Source organism: Leptodactylus fuscus, chromosome 4 (assembly GCF_031893055.1).
Source record: "Leptodactylus fuscus isolate aLepFus1 chromosome 4, aLepFus1.hap2, whole genome shotgun sequence".
NCBI lineage: Eukaryota > Metazoa > Chordata > Amphibia > Anura > Leptodactylidae > Leptodactylus > Leptodactylus fuscus.
Window position 1 is genome coordinate 19,848,005 of NC_134268.1, and position 20,504 is coordinate 19,868,508.

The following is a 20,504-nucleotide window of genomic DNA, read 5'->3' on the forward strand; positions in this document are numbered from 1 at the left end:
TAGTCGGTTTTAGACTGGAAGGAACCACTGGCACATAGAGAAGGGGAGGGCCAGAGCAAAATATAATATGGGGCGCACCACTACGGTTAAGGTCATATCTGTGCTGGGCTTTCCGTCATTCAGGCCCATCAGGGGACCCGAACGATAGCACGGTCATGTGACATCACTTCCTGAGAAGAACAAAGCCATGTTTTCTAATTCTGGATAACCCCAAAACGGTGGTTTAGTGCCGACACCCCCTTAGGGTACATTAAAGAGTAGTCGCCCCATATTTTGGTGCCAGATTTTGCCCCCTCCATTCCGAACAGATTGTTTCCCTAAATTTACTCCCCCATACTACTAACACCATAGGTCCTCTTATAAGGGGAATCTTGCTTTGGTACTGGTTACCCACCAGAGCCGGACCCTCACAGAAGCCTATGGAGTCACCTTCTTCTATGTACAAGCCTCAGGACAAAAAAAAAAATAAAAAATCCATATAAATAAAAATAATAATTGGTAGACATTCTGCATTCATAATAATCCATCACACACGGTAATATTTGTACCATAGGAATGGTAGTGCCGCAGCCTCACACCAGATACTCCGTACAACAGTCTACGCTCTCAATACACATCAGGATTTCCAATTTCTTTCACAGAAGAAAAAAAATAGACATGCAAAGTGGAAAAGTCAAAACTCCTGGTGGAATATATATATATACTTCATATATACTATACATGTTCTTCCCTTTGTTCTTCGGATTTCCATCATCTACATATCAGCAGGTGAGGACTTATTTCGCTATATCTATTGCACAATTGTTGAGGAGACTTCCTCAGAAATTATGTGAACCGTATCCAACATCCCCATGGGCATTGCCAGAGGTGTAACTTGAAGTTCCCGGGCCCCAATGCTAAATATATAATGGGGCCCCCACTTACCATGTGCAATCTAGAATAATGCTGTTTTCTATGTGGTAGAGAGGCCTTTGGGCCATCTGAGGCTTCAAGACCCAATTGCAATTGTCTCCTCTACACCTAAAATACGCACCATGGATTGACCGATCATCTTTAAAGGCCCAGAATATAAGGAGGACAATAGGACATGTGTCATTTGGCTACGACCACCTTGGGTACCTAGCAGACTTCAGTCACTAACTTGGTGACCTCTAATGGAGTTGCCTGCATGGCTGTCTCCATAACTTCCATAAACATGGAGAGGCCCATGACCATCCATGTCTCTTATATGTGATCAAAGAAAGTCCAAGCCCAAAAATGGCATGGGTACCCACACCATATTGCTTGCTTGGAGACCTCCACCAATCAAGACCCGGCCCTAGCTACTTACTGGCCAGAATTACAGGAGGACGTTAGGACATGTTCACTTTGGCTTCCACCACCTTGGGCACATAACAGACTTCTCCACCCACTTGGTGACCATATGGTTTTCATAACTTCCATGAACAAGGAGAGGGTTATGACCATCCATGTCCATGTCTCACATATGTGACTGCCTTAGGGATCAGAGAAGGTCCAGGCCAAAAGATGGTATAAGGACCAATACCAATTGTTTGGCGCCTTCCACCAAATTTAATCCAGCCCTAGGACCAATAATGATGAGGACCACTGATCTGCAACAATCAGGTTCTCATTTTTGGTCCTGTTCAATACAAGTCAGTGGATTACCAGGCTGCACTTTGTGCCTCACGCCTCAGTAACGTCACTAGAACGAAGTCTAATCTAGTGGTCACCACAGTTTTATGGGCGCAGGAACCATCTACAATAATACTGACTGGGGACTGCAGGTTCTTGGAGACCATTTCTCATAAACCTTGTGAATTCAGACAGTCCACAATTATATTGATCAATATTGATCTCCATAACACTCATTGCCTACAGTGCCCAATAGTTTACAATTTAACCCCAACATGAATGTGAATAAGGCTTATCTATATTGGTTGGGAAGTCCAAAAACAGTCATTGGCGAATGGCCAATGTGACATCACATAAGTCTTCTGGAAGGTCTAGAGACTCCATGATGTGACTATTATTGAAGGTACCTAGACGAAGAGTCAACATACTCGTGACTATGACGTCTCACCATGCACAATACAAAGAGCACCAAACCACACCGTCCATAGTCCTTGAGCTAAGGAACAAAAGCTATACCTTAAGTCACAACCCGGCCAACAGAGACGTCACTCTGTACACGATCTACAATAGATATACTCTAGTAATGTCTGCTGTTTGACATCATTGCACCAATGAGAAACCCACTTAAAGGGAACCTTTCAGGTCTAGTCAGGAATCTGAGCCACCGATAGACCCTCATGGTCCAGTGGTTTAGCGTTTCAAAGAGCCTACTCATAAGAATGTCTAAGGCCACCATGAAAAAAATAAAGCTATATACCTGGTTGCTGTATGACGCCAGAGGAATAGACCTTCAGGTCTTTGGCGCATGCGCAGTGAAGCCGCGGTGTACATCCTTGGCTTCAATGAAGAACTGCACAGGTATTGGGAATACTGGAGAGCAGTCAAACGAGACTCTTCTCTAGTTAAGTATAAAGGTTCATTTTTTAGTTAGGAGTAGGCTATTTGGGACCCTAAACCATTGGTCTCTAGGGGTTTGTGGGTGGTTTATTGTCCTAGCTAGACCTGACAAGTTCCCTTTAAGGGCCTACAGACCTTCTGCCAACCCAACCCCTAGCCATAGGACTTCTTCTAAGCCTATTTATTAATAGGACTCTGGTCAAACAGATTATTGCTCCTGTCCATTTTGCTACTCTATCCTGGCCTTAAAGCGAGTCCTCCATAATGAAAACGTGTTGCAATCTGCAGGCGGCACCTTATAGAGCAGAGCGGGTCGATATATAGTTCCAGTATAGCTATATCCAGGGGTGAACCTACCCCTTTCGCCGCCCGAGGCGAACGACAGAAAGCCGCCCCCCCCCCTTGGGGCGCAGCAAAGGGGGCGGGGCTTAGCAGCGTTCGCAGGCAGAGAGCAGGCACGGAGAGGACCTGCTCTCTGCCTGAGCATGAGGGGAGTCCGCTGGAGCAGCGCTGCTTCAGCGGCCTCCCCAATCCACCGCTCGGTGCTAAGCCAGTCCAGGACAGCTTGTCCTGGACTGGCTTAGGTAAGCAAAAATGCCGCCCTCCCTGGGGCCCTGACATAGCGCCGCCTGAAGTGGTCGCTTCAGGTCGCCTCATGGGAGGTGCGGCGCTGCCTATATCTATGCTCTTTCTATGTATGAGTCCTAATCAGTTACTGGCAGTAATTAGGACCGCCCCCCGGACTCCTAAACCCAGAATGAGCAGGGATATTGACAAGTTACATTGAATCTTTTCCCATAAACCTATATATCAATCTTCTCGGCTCCTCCTGCTCTATAACATGCCGCCCGCAGATAGGACTGCCGTTTCAACATGACGGGTTCCCTTTAACCCTTCACATATTCCAAATATATACATCAACGTTCTTCCCTATGCTTAAAAATAGACAAACAAGTATAAAAAGTTAAAAAAGTGCATTTGTGTGAACATATACATAGTATCTGTGCTAAAAAAAAAAATAGTGCTGTGTAACTCGCCTTTATGGAAATCAAAGCTTCCCCTTTAAATAGGTTAAGACACGGAGGAAATGTTACCACTACAAGTCCACACTATAGAAAGTAGTGTGCGAGCAACCACACGAAAATATGATACATGGCGGAAAGTCCGATATTCTGTCCGGCGACGTTTCTCATTTCCTCGCAATGAACATTCACGCTTATCACTCGTTCACACCTGACCGCTTGCTCCTGCGCCCGCTTCCACGAAACGGGCGACTTCTATTGGTTTAGGGTGAAGAAGAGGTAGAAATAAATGTAGTGTGTAAGTTCTCCGGTTGTGGGCACCAGTTACCCCTTGGATTACAGTAAATTGGGCCATTGGCGTTCATTCGTGAACGTCCTTCGTATAAACCGTATCCGCCCAGTTTCATCCAGATCCTCCAGTTTCCTGTTCCTACGAGATATTTGTTCCTCTTTCCTCCAGACGTTTACTTTCCCGGTGAACGTCGCCATTTCCGAAGGCAGCGATCATTGTCGTATGAGAAATTTACACTATTTACAGCTCGGCCGTGGAAGGATTCAGTTTGTTAAGTTCGGGCCGATAGGTTCAGAATCGGAATAGGTTGATAAAATCCTGTGGGGACAGAGAGACCAAGCAGCTCTCAGGGTTGTTGGCCGTGCAGGGGTGCTCTGTGCCCTAGGAGGGAAATATAAGGGTTAATGGCTAGGAATACACTTTGCAAAAATTGTCATAGCAGTGCTCGGCCAGCAGGTGGCAGTCTTGTTATTACACAGTATTGAGGGGCACTAGTTGATCTATTTGTTTGTTATGGGGACACTCTTGCTGGCACTACTAGATGAGCACCCTGGGACTTGTTATGGAGACATCCTGGCTGGCACTGTTATGTTGTTTAGACGCTCTGATTCTGCTATGTGAGCATTCTGGATGGCGTAGTTATGGGGGCACGCTGTGTTATAGGGACATTTTGGTTGTTTGGGGACTCTGCTTTTGTTATGTGGTACTCTGACTGTCACTACTATGGGGGCATTTAGCTGGCAATGTCACGTGGACACTCTGGCGACCATTGTTGGATTGTCTGGCTGGCACTGTTATGGGGATACTCTGGTAATCATTGTTAGATAATCTAGCTGCCACTGTTATGGGGAGACTCTGGCAACCATCATTGGTTAGTCTGGGTGGCTCTGTTATGGGGAGACTCTGGCTACCATTGTTGGATAGTCTGGCTGGCATGACAGTTATGTGGACCTTCTGACTCTCATTGTTGGGTCACGTGGCTGGCACTGTATGGGGGCACTCTTATTCAGACATGGCAACATTTTGCTTCCATTATTTGGGCACTTTGGTCATCATCTTTGGGGCAGTCTGGCTGACGCTGTTATGGGGACACTTCGGTACTAATATGTGGGCACTCCTGCTCTGTAATATGGCCACTCTGGTAGTCATTATTGGGGTACACTGTTATGGGGGTGCACTTATTCTGTTTAGGGAACATTTTCTAATATGTGGGCACTTCTACTCTATTATGTGATTGTTACGCTAGCCTTTTTAAGTGGGCACTTTTACCGTAATACGTGGGTACTCTAGCTTTGTTACGTGCGCACTTTTACACTATTATGTGGGTACTCTAACACTGTTATGCGGGCACTTTGGCATTGTTACATGGGCACTCGGGCTGTCATTTTCATGAGTTCCTGATGCCATAAAAGCTAAACCACTGCTCCCCCGCCCCATCACCCCTGCTCCTACCTTCCAGGACAAGATGTGACAATGGCGGCAGAACTGTAGTGTGTCCCCATACTGCTCTCTTCTGGGGTAACAGCGGACCAGTTTGAAGTACATTTTCTTCCAGTCCAGGTGCCCCTTATCTGACATGATCAGCCTCTTACGGATCTATAGATAACAATATATATATATATATAATGTCTATGAACACCTTTATTATGTCTCGTATTATGTTATAGTATTATCATAGGACGTGAATTTATTATATTTATAGGTAACTGATGGACATATATACATCTAGTCCCCAATATCAGATTCTATATCACTTTCTATAGACTTGTATATAAACTTGTGCTTTTGTATTGTCCTGTGACAGGTAAGCTGCGGTAGGGAGGAAGGAGGAGAATCCTCTAAGCAGGAAGTCACTTCTACTTCTGACGTAGCTGAAGGCAGAAATCTGCCACTTAAAGGGATTGTATCACCAGACCCAGTCTATCAACCCAGCCTGCAGATAGATAGGTTAGGGTCACCTGAACCAAGCGGTGTTATCCCCATGTGAATAGCTGCTTCCGTTGCAGAGATATCCCTGTTTTTGTCAATGTATATTTTAGCTCTTTGGAGCAATGGTAGCGCCCAGAGCTCATTTGCATAATGTTAAAATGGCCGTATCTTGGCAACGGAGTTACTGATTCGGACGGGGAAAACACCATTTGATTCAGGTGACCCTAACCTATCTATCCGAGGGCTGGGTTGATATTCTAGGTTCTGGTGACACATTCCCTTTAAGTGCCTAAACTTAGAATTAAACCTGCTATATAGCTTCGGTAATACTTAAATACTTGTTTGGCCAACAGCTATTCCTCATGGCAGCCCCATACACATGCACACTCAGTTTGGTTGATTGTATTTGTTTTTGTTGGTAGAGGGGAACAACCATCTGACCGACATTGTCAGCTTAGGTTTACAATAGTGATCTGCTAAAACAGCAGTAACATATGGAGTCCAACGTTACCCCATTGACTATATTGGGTTCCAACGGGTATCAGATTTTGTAAAATTGAAATCGGGCTTTCAGCACTTTTTTCGTCTACACCGGACAGACACCTATTATAGTCAACGGGGTCCATCAGTACATATATGAACTTAACCTTATTGGACTTGGTCCTAGCAATGAACAGAGGTAAACCACTACTGAGCATGCTCCATAAAGCCGCCATGAGTGTGCAGTGTCCCTGGTGTATGAGGATACTGCCGCTATTGTGCTGAGTATAGGAAGGCTCTGAAAGGTGGACAGAACGTGTTTTGTGCCTGCGGATAGAGTTACCTGCCGTTCTGTAAAGTGATACTGACAGAGCTTTTTCCACAACAGACGGTCCTCGCTGAGAACCTGCAAATCTGAGGACACTTGGCCCAAGCACACGATATCCCTGCCATCTGTTAACCTCTGCATGATGTTCAGTTGCAGACACAAGGGCAGATCTGTTAAGGTCATTCCTTTACCCGCAGGCTATAGATAGAAGAGACAATGTGTTAAGCTGAGAAGAATGTCCGCCATCATGATGACACTATCTATCTATCTATCTATCTATCTATCTATCTATCTATCTCCTATCTATCTATCTATCTATCTATCTATCTATCTATCTATCTATCTCTCTCTCTCTCTCTCTCTCTCTCTATCTATCTATCTATCTATCTCCTATTTATCTATCTATCTCCTATCTATCTATCTATCTATCTATCTCTCTCCTATCTATCTATCTATCTATCTATCTATCTATCTATCTATCTATCTCCTATCTATCTATCTATCTACCTATCTATCTATCTATCTATCTATCTATCTATCTATCTATCTCCTATCTATCTATCTATCTATCTATCTATCTATCTATCTATCTATCTCCTATCTATCTATCTATCTATCTATCTATCTATCTATCTATCTCCTTTCTATCTATCTATCTATCTATCTATCTCCTATCTATCTATCTATCTATCTATCTATCTATCTATCTATCTATCATCTATCTATCTATCTATCTATCTATCTATCTATCTATCTCCTATCTATCTATCTATCTATCTATCTATCTATCTCCTATCTATCTATCTATCTATCTATCTATCTATCTATCTATCTATCTATCTATCCCTCTGATATCTATTATATTAGAACTTCTTAATATTTCGGCTTTCCCCCTTACCCTGGTGATCTGGATATTGTTGAGCTGTTGCTGCCAGTCCAGGATGGTTTCCATTCTGTGAACCCAGAAGTTAATGTTCCCCACCAGGACAGACTTGCCCACTCCTTCCACCAAGGTGCAGAGGGACATGTACAAGGTTTGCAGCAATTCCTTGATCAGGCGAATGTTCTGCTGATCTTCAAGAACTGTCATGAGAAACGATCAAAAGATTTAGTTTTCAAGAAAATATCACTTTTTCTCCAAATGTTAGTTCCCTACACCACAGTCATGGCCGGTGGATCTCCCATAGACCCCTAGTAAAATGTACGCCATACTCCTGCTCTACTAGCTCGATAGCTAGACCACTGAATTCACTGAAAACTGTAATACTTAATATCCCCTGCGGGGGCACTGTAGGGAAATTGAACACTTGGTGACAGAGGGTCCTAGTAACAGGACCCTCTGCCTTACGGAGGTGAACACAGTGACACTCGTAGTCAGAGGAATTGCTTAAACACTCTGTGCCCTTACCTTTCTGCACAACCTTCTCCAGTAAGTTCATGTAATTCTTCTGGGCAATGCCGCTCAGGGACGTCAGCTGGGACTTAGCAATCAGTTCTAAGAGCTGTGGGGGGGGAGAAGGAAAAAATATTAAAAATCCCACAAAATTAGAAGAAGATAATGGTCAGACATCCATCCTACTTCTGGGAAAGCAAGGTGACCTGCTGCAACATGGGTTATCACCCAGCTTTCCAAAAACAGCAGGGTTGGCCTATGAGAGTATATGGCCAGCTTCTCAGTGGGTTTCCAGATTACCCTACTCTACACTTATCCGCATTGCCGAGGCCCAGGCGTGGGTGTCAACCATCTTTTATGTGATATAATGGGGCATCAGGGCTCCACCATGTCATCACCAAGGCCAATGTTTTTGAATCTTCTGTAAGACATGACTGTGCCAGCAGTAATATAGAGCAGGCCACATGTGGCAGGCCTTATTTATTTACTACTGAAAGTTCCCCTGATAACGGAGCGGCCAACTGGTACGGCCTGATGTCACATGGAAAATAGTCACTTTACGAAAAGCTAAACACCTGGCAGCGCCATCATCCAGTGTCATCCACCTGCCGCAGTCACTCCGGGCAGTCACCGGCATGTGACTTATCACTGGGACACAGCATCATGACTCAGGGCCGGATCAGGTTCTCTTTCCATTGCACAAGCCAATACAGTTGTTCCAGCCGCATGGGGCAGATATTTTTTGAAAAATGTTTTTGAATTTTTTCGATAATGTATTTCCTTGGCAAGTCTCCAGATTTTAGGCAGGTCGGTGACTGAACATCAATAACATCCCTGTCAAATGTCATCCTACTGGTTGTCAGCGACCAGATTGTGGGTCATGTGATACAACCTTGCGGAGGTAGAAATGGACTGATCAGTCCAAGGCCAAGTAAACTAAATATAAATGAAATTACATGACTAATACCTGGTACCGATATGAGGCGCTGCAGCAGCAGTGGTGGACCCAGGCTCTAACACAATAACGGTCCACTAAAAGGCACCCAAATTTGACGGGTACTATGATCTATTTCCTAGTGGTTGGCCCCATATTATCTGGTGGGCCCAAGGAACCCCAGTATCTAAAGACTATGACAAGTAGCCTATGGTAGGTGGTGGCCCAAAGACCCAGGCGCTCTATGCATTAGCACTGTTACATAGACACCCCCTGTAGACAAAGCAAATGGTACCACCCAGTTTCTTTAAAATTTCCAGGAGGAGTAACAGAGGGACGACACAAAGCAGAGGTTTAAAATGTCCCAAAATGGTAATTTCATGGGGAATGCAAATCTTTAAGGAAGCAGATGTGTTTGGGCGCCGGCGGGGTAATTTTATGGTATTAGTATATTTTGGGATATGCTGAAATATTGATGGATTCACTTTGGCCCGTGTAATAATGATGTGGATGGCGGATCGCGTTTTATTGATCAGACGGATTGTGATTCATCATCTCGGTTTTATCAGCCAGCAAAACCAGAATGTTTTTTTCTCTTAATTTTTCCATTTTTGCACACAGATGTTTTCCCGGAGGTGACAAGTGCAGAGAGGAACTGGCCCGCTGTCAGGGTCTATTTCCTCAGCCTCGGGGTGGTCTTAATGTGAGGTGTATTGTAAAGGTATTGTGAGAAATAATAAAATTTGGCTTTCATTGACAAACCAATGATAAAATCACGAGCAGCTGCCTGCTAATGTGAGATGATCAAGTAAATGAGAGCTGAGCTGCAGTAACCTGGCACGGCCACTACATAGTGGATGGCGCTGTGTTGTTCTGGTTCGGTTCGCTGATCGGTACAGCTGATCGTGAGGGTGCCAGTTGTCAGACCCCCACCGACCTGATATCAAAGACCCATCCTAAGGATGTGTCATCTTAGAAAACACTTTAACTCTTTCATGACTGTGATTTTCTTTAACTCTTTCATGACTATAGATAGTAGTCAGATTTGCTTTAACTCTTTCACGGCCGTAGATTTTGCATCGACTCCAACCCTGTCATGTCCATAGAGTTAATATTTGCTTTACAACAACAAACATGACCTCGATACCGAAAAAGAGATGATGAGATCATCCTTCCTACAGGTTATATAAAAACACAGCATGTCATGTGAAGATGACATCATCAGGAGTGACTCATCGGGGTGATGTCATCTGCCATGTGCCATGAATTACCATTACGTTATATCCTTCGCTTATGTCTAGATTTATGTAACCAGTATAGTAAGGATTACCCATGATCCTCTAGCTGTATGCTCCAGGGTCCCAGTGCCATACGTGTATCGGGCCCCCTCCTACGGGTTGCAGAGGGGCACTTAGGCCCACTCAAACACTAGGACCTAGGTTCGACTGTTTCCTCTGCCCCTCCTATAGCGCCGCCATTATAGTGGATCTCATATCTCGCAATTAGTCCGTATCATTTTGATAACCTAAATATAAATAAAAGTGAATTTTGAGCCAATGTTTTTAAGTGTGTTTTTGTATTTTGTCGGTATTTTTGGATTTTTTGGATTTTTTTTTGACAGGGTTCTCCAGTTTATTCCCGCAATCCAAAACCTTCCTGATAGGGTCATCGGCTTCCCATGTCATTGGTGAAAGATAAGCAAATTAGACTGTGAAATTTGAGAACTTTCTAGAACTTTTCGGAAGAGGCCAAGTTTTCTCTAAGATTAGACAAAAAGGGCAGCCAAGGAGACAAAGCAAGTGCGAGTGAACCATCTTCAGGGCACAGCTTCCACGACAAGTTTCGGCAATGCCCTGTGATTTATAACCCGCCGGGCACTGCTGCCAGGACACGTGGTGTTCTTGTTTTTGTAATGAATACACAAAGCATCGGGTTACGTGTTGCGATTACACAGATGCTCGTCGGATGGCACGCGGACAACTGCGGAAATTACATTTTATTCGGGTCTGCCAAAACCAAGGTAAATATTATCATGGTAAAAGCCTGGGCAAAAATAATATTTGCCCTGACCCATATTGAAGGCTAATGGGGCAATACAATAGAATGGTCAACAAATGTCCATCATTTTTGGTCAGCAAACTCAAAAAGACATTGTAGATACTTACTCGTACAACATAGTTGAACCTCCGAGAGTCCAAGATGGCCGTGGAGAAATCCAAGCGGTTGAAAGCCTCTCCTAGAGTGCAGTACCCATGGCGCTGAAGAAAGAAGGAAGGCCTATAAGTTATGGAGGAATGTTCATTTTTGGAAATGTGCTTAGATCGCCTTGTTAGGGCTAGACATAAGGTTTTTGGTACTGGTTCGCTAACAGGACGGTCAGAAAGCTGCTTAGATACGCGCTGTACTGTCCTCGCTACAATAATCATGTAGCCGGTTACTGCCTCTTCCAAGGTCAGCAAACTCAGGGGCGTCACAGAAGTAGGCCCGAAGCCTGTCTGGAGCCCGGAGAGGTAAGTAACAGTGTTTTCTATGTTCCTTACCTCTCCTGGTCTGAAAAGACCCCCGAGTATAATAATAGTGTTTGTGGGGGCCGTGGCGTCACTTACCAATCCCGGCCCCTGCCAGGGCTACTGCACACTGGCTACTGGCTTTGTAGACGCGATGTGATGACATCACATCGCGTCTACAACTGTGTTCCAGTGAGAGAGAGAGACAGCGGCACGCAGAGAGCGGCGAGGGAGCGAAGGAGAAGGTAAGTGTAATGTGTACACAGGTGGAACGTGAAATTGGGGGCAGATGAAGGAGAGGACGGCATGACACTGGGGGCAGAGATGTGGGGACATGAATCTGGGGGCAGAGATGGAGGGACATGAAACTGAGGGCAGAGATGGGGGACATGAATCTGGGGGCAGAGATGGAGGGACATGAAACTGGGGGCAGAGATGGAGGGGACATGAATCTGGGACAGAGATGGGGGGACATGAATCTGGGGGCAGAGATGGGGGACATGAATCTGGGGTCAGAGATGGAGGGACATGAATCTGGGGACAGAGATGGGGGACATGAATCTGGGGGCAGAGATGGAGGGGACATGAATCTGGGGGCAGAGATGGGGGACATGAATCTGGGGGCAGAGATGGAGGGACATGAAACTGAGGGCAGAGATGGGGGACATGAATCTGGGGACAGAGATGGAGGGACATGAAACTGGGGGCAGAGATGGAGGGGACATGAATCTGGGACAGAGATGGGGGGACATGAATCTGGGGGCAGAGATGGGGGACATGAATCTGGGGGCAGAGATGGAGGGACATGAATCTGGGGACAGAGATGGGGGACATGAATCTGGGGGCAGAGATGGAGGGGACATGAATCTGGGACAGAGATGGGGGGACATGAATCTGGGGGCAGAGATGGGGGACATGAATCTGGGGGCAGAGATGGAGGGGACATGAAACTGGGGGCAGAGATGGAGGGGACATGAAACTGGGGGCAGAGATGGAGGGGACATGAATCTGGGGGCAGAGATGGAGGGGGGACATAAAACTGGGGGCAGATGAAGGGTGTATATGAAACTGGGGAAGAGATAAAGGGGGGGACATATAATTTACGGGTGACTGTAGGAGGATTATACTGTGTGCGGGCACATGAAAAATTAATGAGAATGGTCGGTGTCAACACAAAAGTGTTGCGCGCTGCACATTTTGTCCCTCTTTCGGTTCTTCAAGAGTTGGGAGGTATGGTTACACCCCTGCCATAGAGCATTAAGTAAGGAATAGAGTCTTGTCCTCACCTCTTTGGTGCTTCCTTTGTGCACATAGATCCACTTCTCTTGGTAGAAATCTGGTAGAGACAATGATAAGAGAACGATTTATTATTTCCCCCATAATAGGACCATTCATCATACAGTATAATGTGTGTGACGCAGCAGTGAGCGTGCGGCCCATGGTCAGGCGGTGCGGTCACAGTCACTTACATTGTGTCTTGGTATTGTTGTTGAGGAAATCCTTCTTTCTCTTCTTAGCAGCGATGTCGTAGTTGAGATTAGCGATGAGGTTCTCCTTATTGTTCTCCTTATTATTCTCCTTATTGTTCTCTACATGGCAATAACTAGAAAGACAGGAATTCATTCATCAGATCCATCACTGCTTGCTGACAGTGAATGGCGACATACTGTATATTCACTGACAGATAGCAGAGATCTTAAAGATGCAGAGCTACATTATTATAGAATGATTATGTCGTGGGAATCCAATTATTTGTTATATAATGAAACATTCCGCATCTATTTATTATACTTTGTATCAATTTACAGCTTTCAAGAGCTCTGCTTGCTGTCAGTGAGCGGAAACCTTCACGTATACTCATTGTAATATATTGTATCTGGTTGTGGAGAGGACTTTAATACCTTCGTTTTTAGGGCATGTGGACCGATACTACAAAGTAAGATCACTCCGTAATCTAAGACGTGCTAGCCCTTTAAATAACCTGGATCACAGGAACAGTGCCAGGGAAACTGTATACAGAACAAACACTGGAATAGTACTGACAATGACTCACAGTACAGGCCAGTAATAATGTATAGCTGCTCACAGACAAGCCTCAGCATGCCGATGTAGCAGAGCTGAGCTGGTGACATGGATTGCTGCTTACTTTTCAAGGTTGTATTAATGTTGTTAACTTAAAGTCACAGTGTCACACAACTAGCTCCATCTCCAAAGTATAATGTCCCCTTAATATGGCCCCCACAGTATAATGTCCCCTTTAATATGGCATCCACAGTATAATGTCCCCTTTAATACGGCACCCACAGTATAATGTTCCCCTTAATATGGCCTCCACAGTATAATGTCCCCTTTAATATGGCACCTACAGTACAATATCCCCTTAATATGGCCCCCACAGTATAGTGTCCCCTTAATATGGCACCCACAGTATAATGTCCCCTTAATATGACCCCTACAGTACAATGTCCCCTTAATATGGCCCCCACAGTATAATGTCCCCTTTAATATGGCCCCCAGAGTACAATGTCCCCTTAATATGGCCCCCACAGTATAATGTCCCCTTAATATGGCCCCCACAGTATAATGTCCCCTTTAATACGGCACCCACAGTATAATGTTCCCCTTAATATGGCCCAAACAGTATAATGTCCCCCTTAATATGGCCTCCACAGTATAATGTCCCCTTTAATATGGCACCTACAGTACAATATCCCCTTAATATGGCCCCCACAGTATAGTGTCCCCTTAATATGGCACCCACAGTATAATGTCCCCTTAATATGGCCCCCACAGTATAATGTCCCCTTAATATGGCCCCCACAGTATAGTGTCCCCTTAATATGGCACCCACAGTATAATGTCCCCTTAATATGACCCCTACAGTACAATGTCCCCTTAATATGGCCCCCACAGTATAATGTCCCCTTTAATATGGCCCCCACAGTACAATGTCCCCTTAATATGGCCCCCACAGTATAATGTCCCCTTAATATGGCCCCTACAGTACAATGTCCCCTTAATATGGCCCCCACAGTATAAGTCCCCCTTAATATGTCCCCCACAGTATAAAGACCCCTTAATATGGCCCCCACAGTATAATGTGCCCTTTAATATGGCCCCACAGTATAGTGCCCCTCTTAATATGGCCCCCACAGTATAAGTCCCCCATAAAATGCCCCCCCCAGTATAGTGTCCCCTTTAATATGGCATCCACAGTATAATGTCCCCTTAATATGGCCCCCACAGTATAATGTCCCCTTTAATATGGCCTCCACAGTATAATGTCCCCTTTAATATGGCACCTACAGTACAATATCCCCTTAATATGGCCCCCACAGTATAGTGTCCCCTTAATATGGCACCCACAGTATAATGTCCCCTTAATATGACCCCTACAGTACAATGTCCCCTTAATATGGCCCCCACAGTATAATGTCCCCTTTAATATGGCCCCCACAGTACAATGTCCCCTTAATATGGCCCCCACAGTATAATGTCCCCTTAATATGGCCCCTACAGTACAATGTCCCCTTAATATGGCCCCCACAGTATAATGTCCCCTTAATATGGCCCCTACAGTACAATGTCCCCTTAATATGGCCCCCACAGTATAATGTCCCCTTAATATGGCCCCTACAGTACAATGTCCCCTTAATATGGCCCCCACAGTATAATGTCCCCTTAATATGGCCCCCACAGTACAATGTCCCCTTAATATGGCACCCACAGTATAATGTCCCCTTAATATGGCCCCTACAGTACAATGTCCCCTTAATATGGCCCCCACAGTATAAGTCCCCCTTAATATGTCCCCCACAGTATAAAGACCCCTTAATATGGCCCCCACAGTATAATGTGCCCTTTAATATGGCCCCACAGTATAGTGCCCCTCTTAATATGGCCCCCACAGTATAAGTCCCCCATAAAATGGCCCCCCCAGTATAGTGTCCCCTTTAATATGGCATCCACAGTATAATGTCCCCTTAATATGGCCCCCACAGTATAATGTCCCCTTAATATGGCTCCCACAGTATAATGTCCCCTTTAATATGGCTCCCACAGTATAATGTCCCCTTTAATATGGCCCCCACAGTATAATGTCCCCTTTAATATGGCCCCTACAGTACAATGTCCCCTTAATATTGCCCCACAGTATAGTGCCCTTTTTAATATGGCCCCCACAGTATAATGTCCCCTTTAATATGGCCCCTACAGTACAATGTCCCCTTAATATTGCCCCACAGTATAGTGCCCTTTTTAATATGGCCCCCACAGTTTAAGTCCCCCATAATATGCCCCCCCAGTATAGTGTCCCCTTTAATATGGCCCTGACAGTACAATGTCCCCTTAATATGGCCCCCACAGTATAATGACCCCTTAATATGTCCCTCACAGTATAATGTCCCCCTTAATATGACCCCCACAGTATAATGTCCCCCTCAATATGTCCCCCACAGTATAGTGTCCCCTTTAATATGTCCCTCACGATATAATATCCCCTCTGGGACTCTCCCACTGAGTCCAGGATGGTCGGGAGGATGCTATATGACCACTAGAACCATAACTAATACTTCTTATGAGGCAGCGGAGCCTTTGGGCCCCCCAGGCACTAGGGCCAGGTGTGACTACTACCTCTACACCCAAGAGCCCCACTGCGCCAATTGAGAGTGCGCCAAAGGATGGCGGGTGTTATTATGGCACATGTAGAATGTAATAAATATTCACATATCTTTAATTCCCAAAAAAACTGGGAATGGTTCCTACAGTCCTAAAAAGGATCATTTCTTGACAGCGGACCGGGGGCCAACAATTGAGCGCCTGCTGTGCAGATGAATTGTCTGTTCTTCCAAATATTGCCCAACAATAGGTTACATAATAGGGAACCGAGCGGCGATATGTCACAGCCAGACGGATTTCTGAAAGGATTACACATCGCTCGTATAATGCGGCTTCTGTGGAGGGTGCAGCACGGGCAAGTTCACCCCTGATTATTAAATGGTTTATCCCTACACTTGTCACAGGTCCAAGAGCGCTAGGAGACAGATCCACGCTGCCACAAAAACGGGGGGGTTAAGTCATCCCCATATCGTGGTGCATATGAAACTGTCCTATTAAACCTATTAAAATAGTGGAACTCAGCTTTCTACAAACCCTGAATGACATAATTCTGCTACTTTATTCTATGTTTAAATGTTATAGCAATTCTGTAGTTCTCACATTAGATCAGGATGAATAAGTTTATCCTTAAAGGGGATGAAATTAGAAATATATGGCTGCTTTCTTACAAATACAGCGCCACCCTTGCCTACAGGTTGTGTCTGGTATTGCAGCTCGGCTCTTTTTTAAGTGAATGGGGCTTTGCTGCACTACCAGACTCAGCCTATAGGCTGAAGTGGCGCTGTTCTTGGAAGAAAGTAGTCCTCTGTATGAAGTCATGTATTGACAACCATTATAGCCGACGTTACAGCTACTGAAAAAGTTGTCATCCACCTTTCCCAGTCTCCTGAATGACAAATTTACCTAGATTAGGAAAGTTTTCACATCAGTAATATATAAATATCTAGTCATTATATCATTCAGGTACCTAGGAAAGCTGGGTGAGGACCCCAATGGAAGCTTTTGTAGCCGTTATAGTGGTTACCACCCAGCTTTCCCGAACTGGGACTGTTTGTTATTGTCGCACGTCATGTGTTATACAACAGCAGCTCTCTAGCAGACGGGAGCGACAACCCCAGACACAAAGGTCTATAAATAACATGTTATGTAGTCAGAAAGTGACTTATTTACAGAGATTCCTCCCAACAGTCATCGGTCAATGGCAAGAAGATCTACCCCTCCCCCAACGTCATCGTGTCTGGGGGCGCTCGACTGCAGGGATGAGTACGGGGGTCCCCGAGTGGAGCAGTAGTGCACATGTGTGACCACTGCTCCATTCACCTCTATGGGAATGATGGACACAGTGCTATAGAAGTCAATGGAGCGGTGGTCGCGTATGTGCACTACAACTCCACTCACCCAGGGGATACAGGGACCCCCGCTTGTGTGATCACTGGGGGTCCAAGCAATTGTACCCCCAGCGATCAGACACTCCTGTGGATAGGGGATCAGTATTATGAATATATAAGAATGGGTCTTGGGGCCACTTTTGCACGCAGACTCCTTGTGGATGTACCAAAAATGAAGGCATCCTCCGCTGTCGCAGGGGACATCAAAACCGGCATACCGAGCGTTCACGATCTCCGCTTGCAAAGTGCGCAGACCCTAATACTTTACACAGCTGAGGGGTTGTCACAGTTGCATCCAGTCTAGATAATGCTGTGAGAGCTAAAGAGCCTGGATTCCATTTTACCTGCGCTGACACATTGTAACAACCCATCAGGACAGGATACTATGACGTATAAAGATATTATTGGGATATTACATTGGTGTAGGAAACGCGGCCATGGTCTATTCCCCTGCCGGTGCGGGATGCGGCAGAATTTCTAAAGGGATGTGACCTCTTCCTAATTCTGGCGCATCTCGGGGCCCCCGTCAGGCAGAATTGAAACCTCTGCCAGTCTGGGCCTTGATCCCTAAACTTAAAAAGTGGCGAAAATTGTGACTGTTTTACCCCATTTTTGTCTAGTTGTTATCAATGGGGTATCCTGACCCTATAGATTTATGTTATAGGGGTCCCCCACTTTAGTATACGAGAGTTACATAAGCATGTGAGGACGCCGTACTCTAATCATCGCTCAGACAGAATACGGTCATCCATACAAAGCTTCTATATATAAGTCTATATCTCTGCTATGTAAACATTTGCGCTGTTATTACAAGCTCCAGATCGCCGTCACCGTATACAATGTACAAACAGTATACAGGGTGATAACAGCTGGCCAACCGTTCTGGGCAATGTCACCCTGCCTGTCATGTGCCAGGAATCCTGTCAATGATTGATCTAGCGCCACCTACAGGGCAGCTGAGGCCATTGCAGGTCACATGCTTTGCAGAAGGGAAACAAAAACAAGTGAGCTGAGCATAGCTGAGATCCCAGGGAAGAAACAGATCTCTAGAAAGCTCCAGCAGCCAAGTCACTGTTTACACCGCCTTATTATAGATCAGGAAGCTGCGGTATCCCTGCCTGCCTGCTGAGGATACTGAGACTTGTAGTCCCCGCTCTGCCCATCCTCAATGTATCAATGCACTGATACAATGTAGCTGCATTGCACCAAACTGAAATAGCGTAATCTCATTCCAAGCTATGGCGAAACTACAACTCCCAGCATGCCCCAGTACGTGTAATATCCCTTATAAACAGGATCTGATATCCCCTGCTTGTTTACAAGGCAGAAATAATTCATGTCAAGGACTAGATCGCAAGCTCTTGGGGACACAAAGCGGATGTAGCCTATTATATGGCAAATTAATAGTGCACAGATGTAGCAGAGCTGTGTTTGTCAGCACTGTCTTGGTCAGATACATCAGAACTGCGTTTCTCAGATGTAGCAGAGCTGATTTGTACATTATAGTATATTAATCTGGGGGACTTTATGGCAAATTAATAGCACAAAGATGTAGTAGAGCTGAGTTTGCAGTTGTGTTTACACCGTCTTTGTTTAGATGTTGGTTAAATGTAGCAGAGCTGACTCGTATATCATAGTATATTAGTCTTGGACACTTTACGGCTACAGAGGTAGCAGAGCTGAGTTTGCAAGCTGTGTTTACATCGTCTTGGTCAGATGTAGCAGAGCTGACTTCTATTTTATAGTATATTACTTGAAGACATTTCACAGCTATTTAATGCATCACATATATATTAGAGCTGAGTTTGTCAGCTGTGTTTACATCGTCTTGGTGAGATGTAGCAGAGCTGACTTGTACGCTATACTGTATTAGTCAGGGACACTTTACGGCTAAGTAACACTGCACAGATATAGCAGAGCTGAGTTTGCAGCTGTGTTTACACCATCTTGGTGAGATGCATCAGAATTGAGTTTGCCAGATGTAGCAGAGCCCTTTGTGTTATCTGATGTCGTACATGCACACAGAATTACCAAACAATACGTTAATGAATCCGTCTCTGCCACATCCATAGACCTTGACGGTATAGATGATCCACCCCGTATAGATGCGATGTAGAGGATTATTCTAGATGGAACGGATTAGACTTGTCATTACTGACCTGTTGATGTCACCGACGAAGTTGCTATGTTCCTCCAGGAATCTTTTCCATCCATCGTCAGTCTTCACCCAGTTCTGGCCAGGGGACCTCCAGTCCTGTCCTAGGAAAGGCATGGCGGAGTGCGTTGTGAGCTATTGTCCTGGGTATCAGCTGCTTTGTGCGCCTCTGTCTGCTCTTGCAGTGTTCTCTCTCTGCTGTTCCCAGCTTGTTCTATGCTATTTATAGGCCAGGCTTTGTTGCCGGAAGTTTCAGGCCCGGCCTCCGCCGCTGACATGTGGCTTTGTTTATACCTCAGCTTTGTTATTGCAAAATTGGAAACTCAATCTCCAGGCTGTGTCCTGAGCGCAACAGCTGCAGCCGCAACATTGTAGCTGTCACTCTGACACCCCCTTCAGGTGAGAAGCCCACCACCGAGCCCTGATACCCCCCTAATTGTGGGGTTACATGGAATGGTAACATTAACCCGTGTACAGTTGACTCGCCTTGTAAACAGGAACATAATCACAGTGTCACAAGTGTCGCCGCTCGGGTTGCTGCGAGGAGCGTTGTATGTAGGACGCCTTGTAGTGTCGCAACAAGGAGGTCATTATAGGCCGATAATTAACGAGAGATAATATACAGAACTGTTGTCTCAAGGGACTTTCCAGTTCCATATAAATGAAGCTTAGTCACTGGAAATATAAGAGCTACAACTTTCTAATAGACTTTATGTTTCTATTCTTCACCCTATCAAGAACCCTGCTTGCTGTCAGTGAATGAGAAGCCTCTTGTTTCTATTCGGAGACTGTACATAGCAAGTCCTGAGAAGTGGAGACAATTGTATCCAGTGTAGACAATGCTCTGTGAGCTAAACATACAATTGTATCCAGCCTAGACAATGCTCTGTGAGTGACAACGACTCCAGACTGACACATTGTAGCAAA

General features: G+C 45.2%; 1 protein-coding gene across 2 annotated transcripts; it reads right to left on the reverse strand.

Annotated features, from left to right (window-relative positions):
* Window positions 1–2,228: 2,228 nt before the first annotated feature.
* On the reverse strand, window positions 2,229–19,795 carry FBXO32 (F-box protein 32). 2 transcript variants are annotated; one of them, XM_075270132.1, is made up of 9 exons: window positions 19,582–19,793; window positions 12,887–13,020; window positions 12,704–12,753; window positions 11,076–11,168; window positions 7,992–8,085; window positions 7,482–7,666; window positions 6,599–6,781; window positions 5,299–5,442; window positions 2,229–4,227 (listed from the first exon to the last, which is right to left on the reverse strand). In XM_075270132.1, the coding sequence occupies exons 1-9, from the start codon at window positions 19,692–19,694 to the stop codon at window positions 4,138–4,140; spliced, it is 1,086 nt and encodes a 361-aa protein (XP_075126233.1). In that variant the 5' UTR covers window positions 19,695–19,793; the 3' UTR covers window positions 2,229–4,137. The 2 variants fall into 2 exon arrangements, with proteins under 2 accessions (XP_075126233.1, XP_075126234.1); XM_075270133.1 differs by lacking the exon at window positions 5,299–5,442 and having other exon boundaries at window positions 19,582–19,795.
* Between the last annotated feature and the right edge of the window lie 709 nt (window positions 19,796–20,504).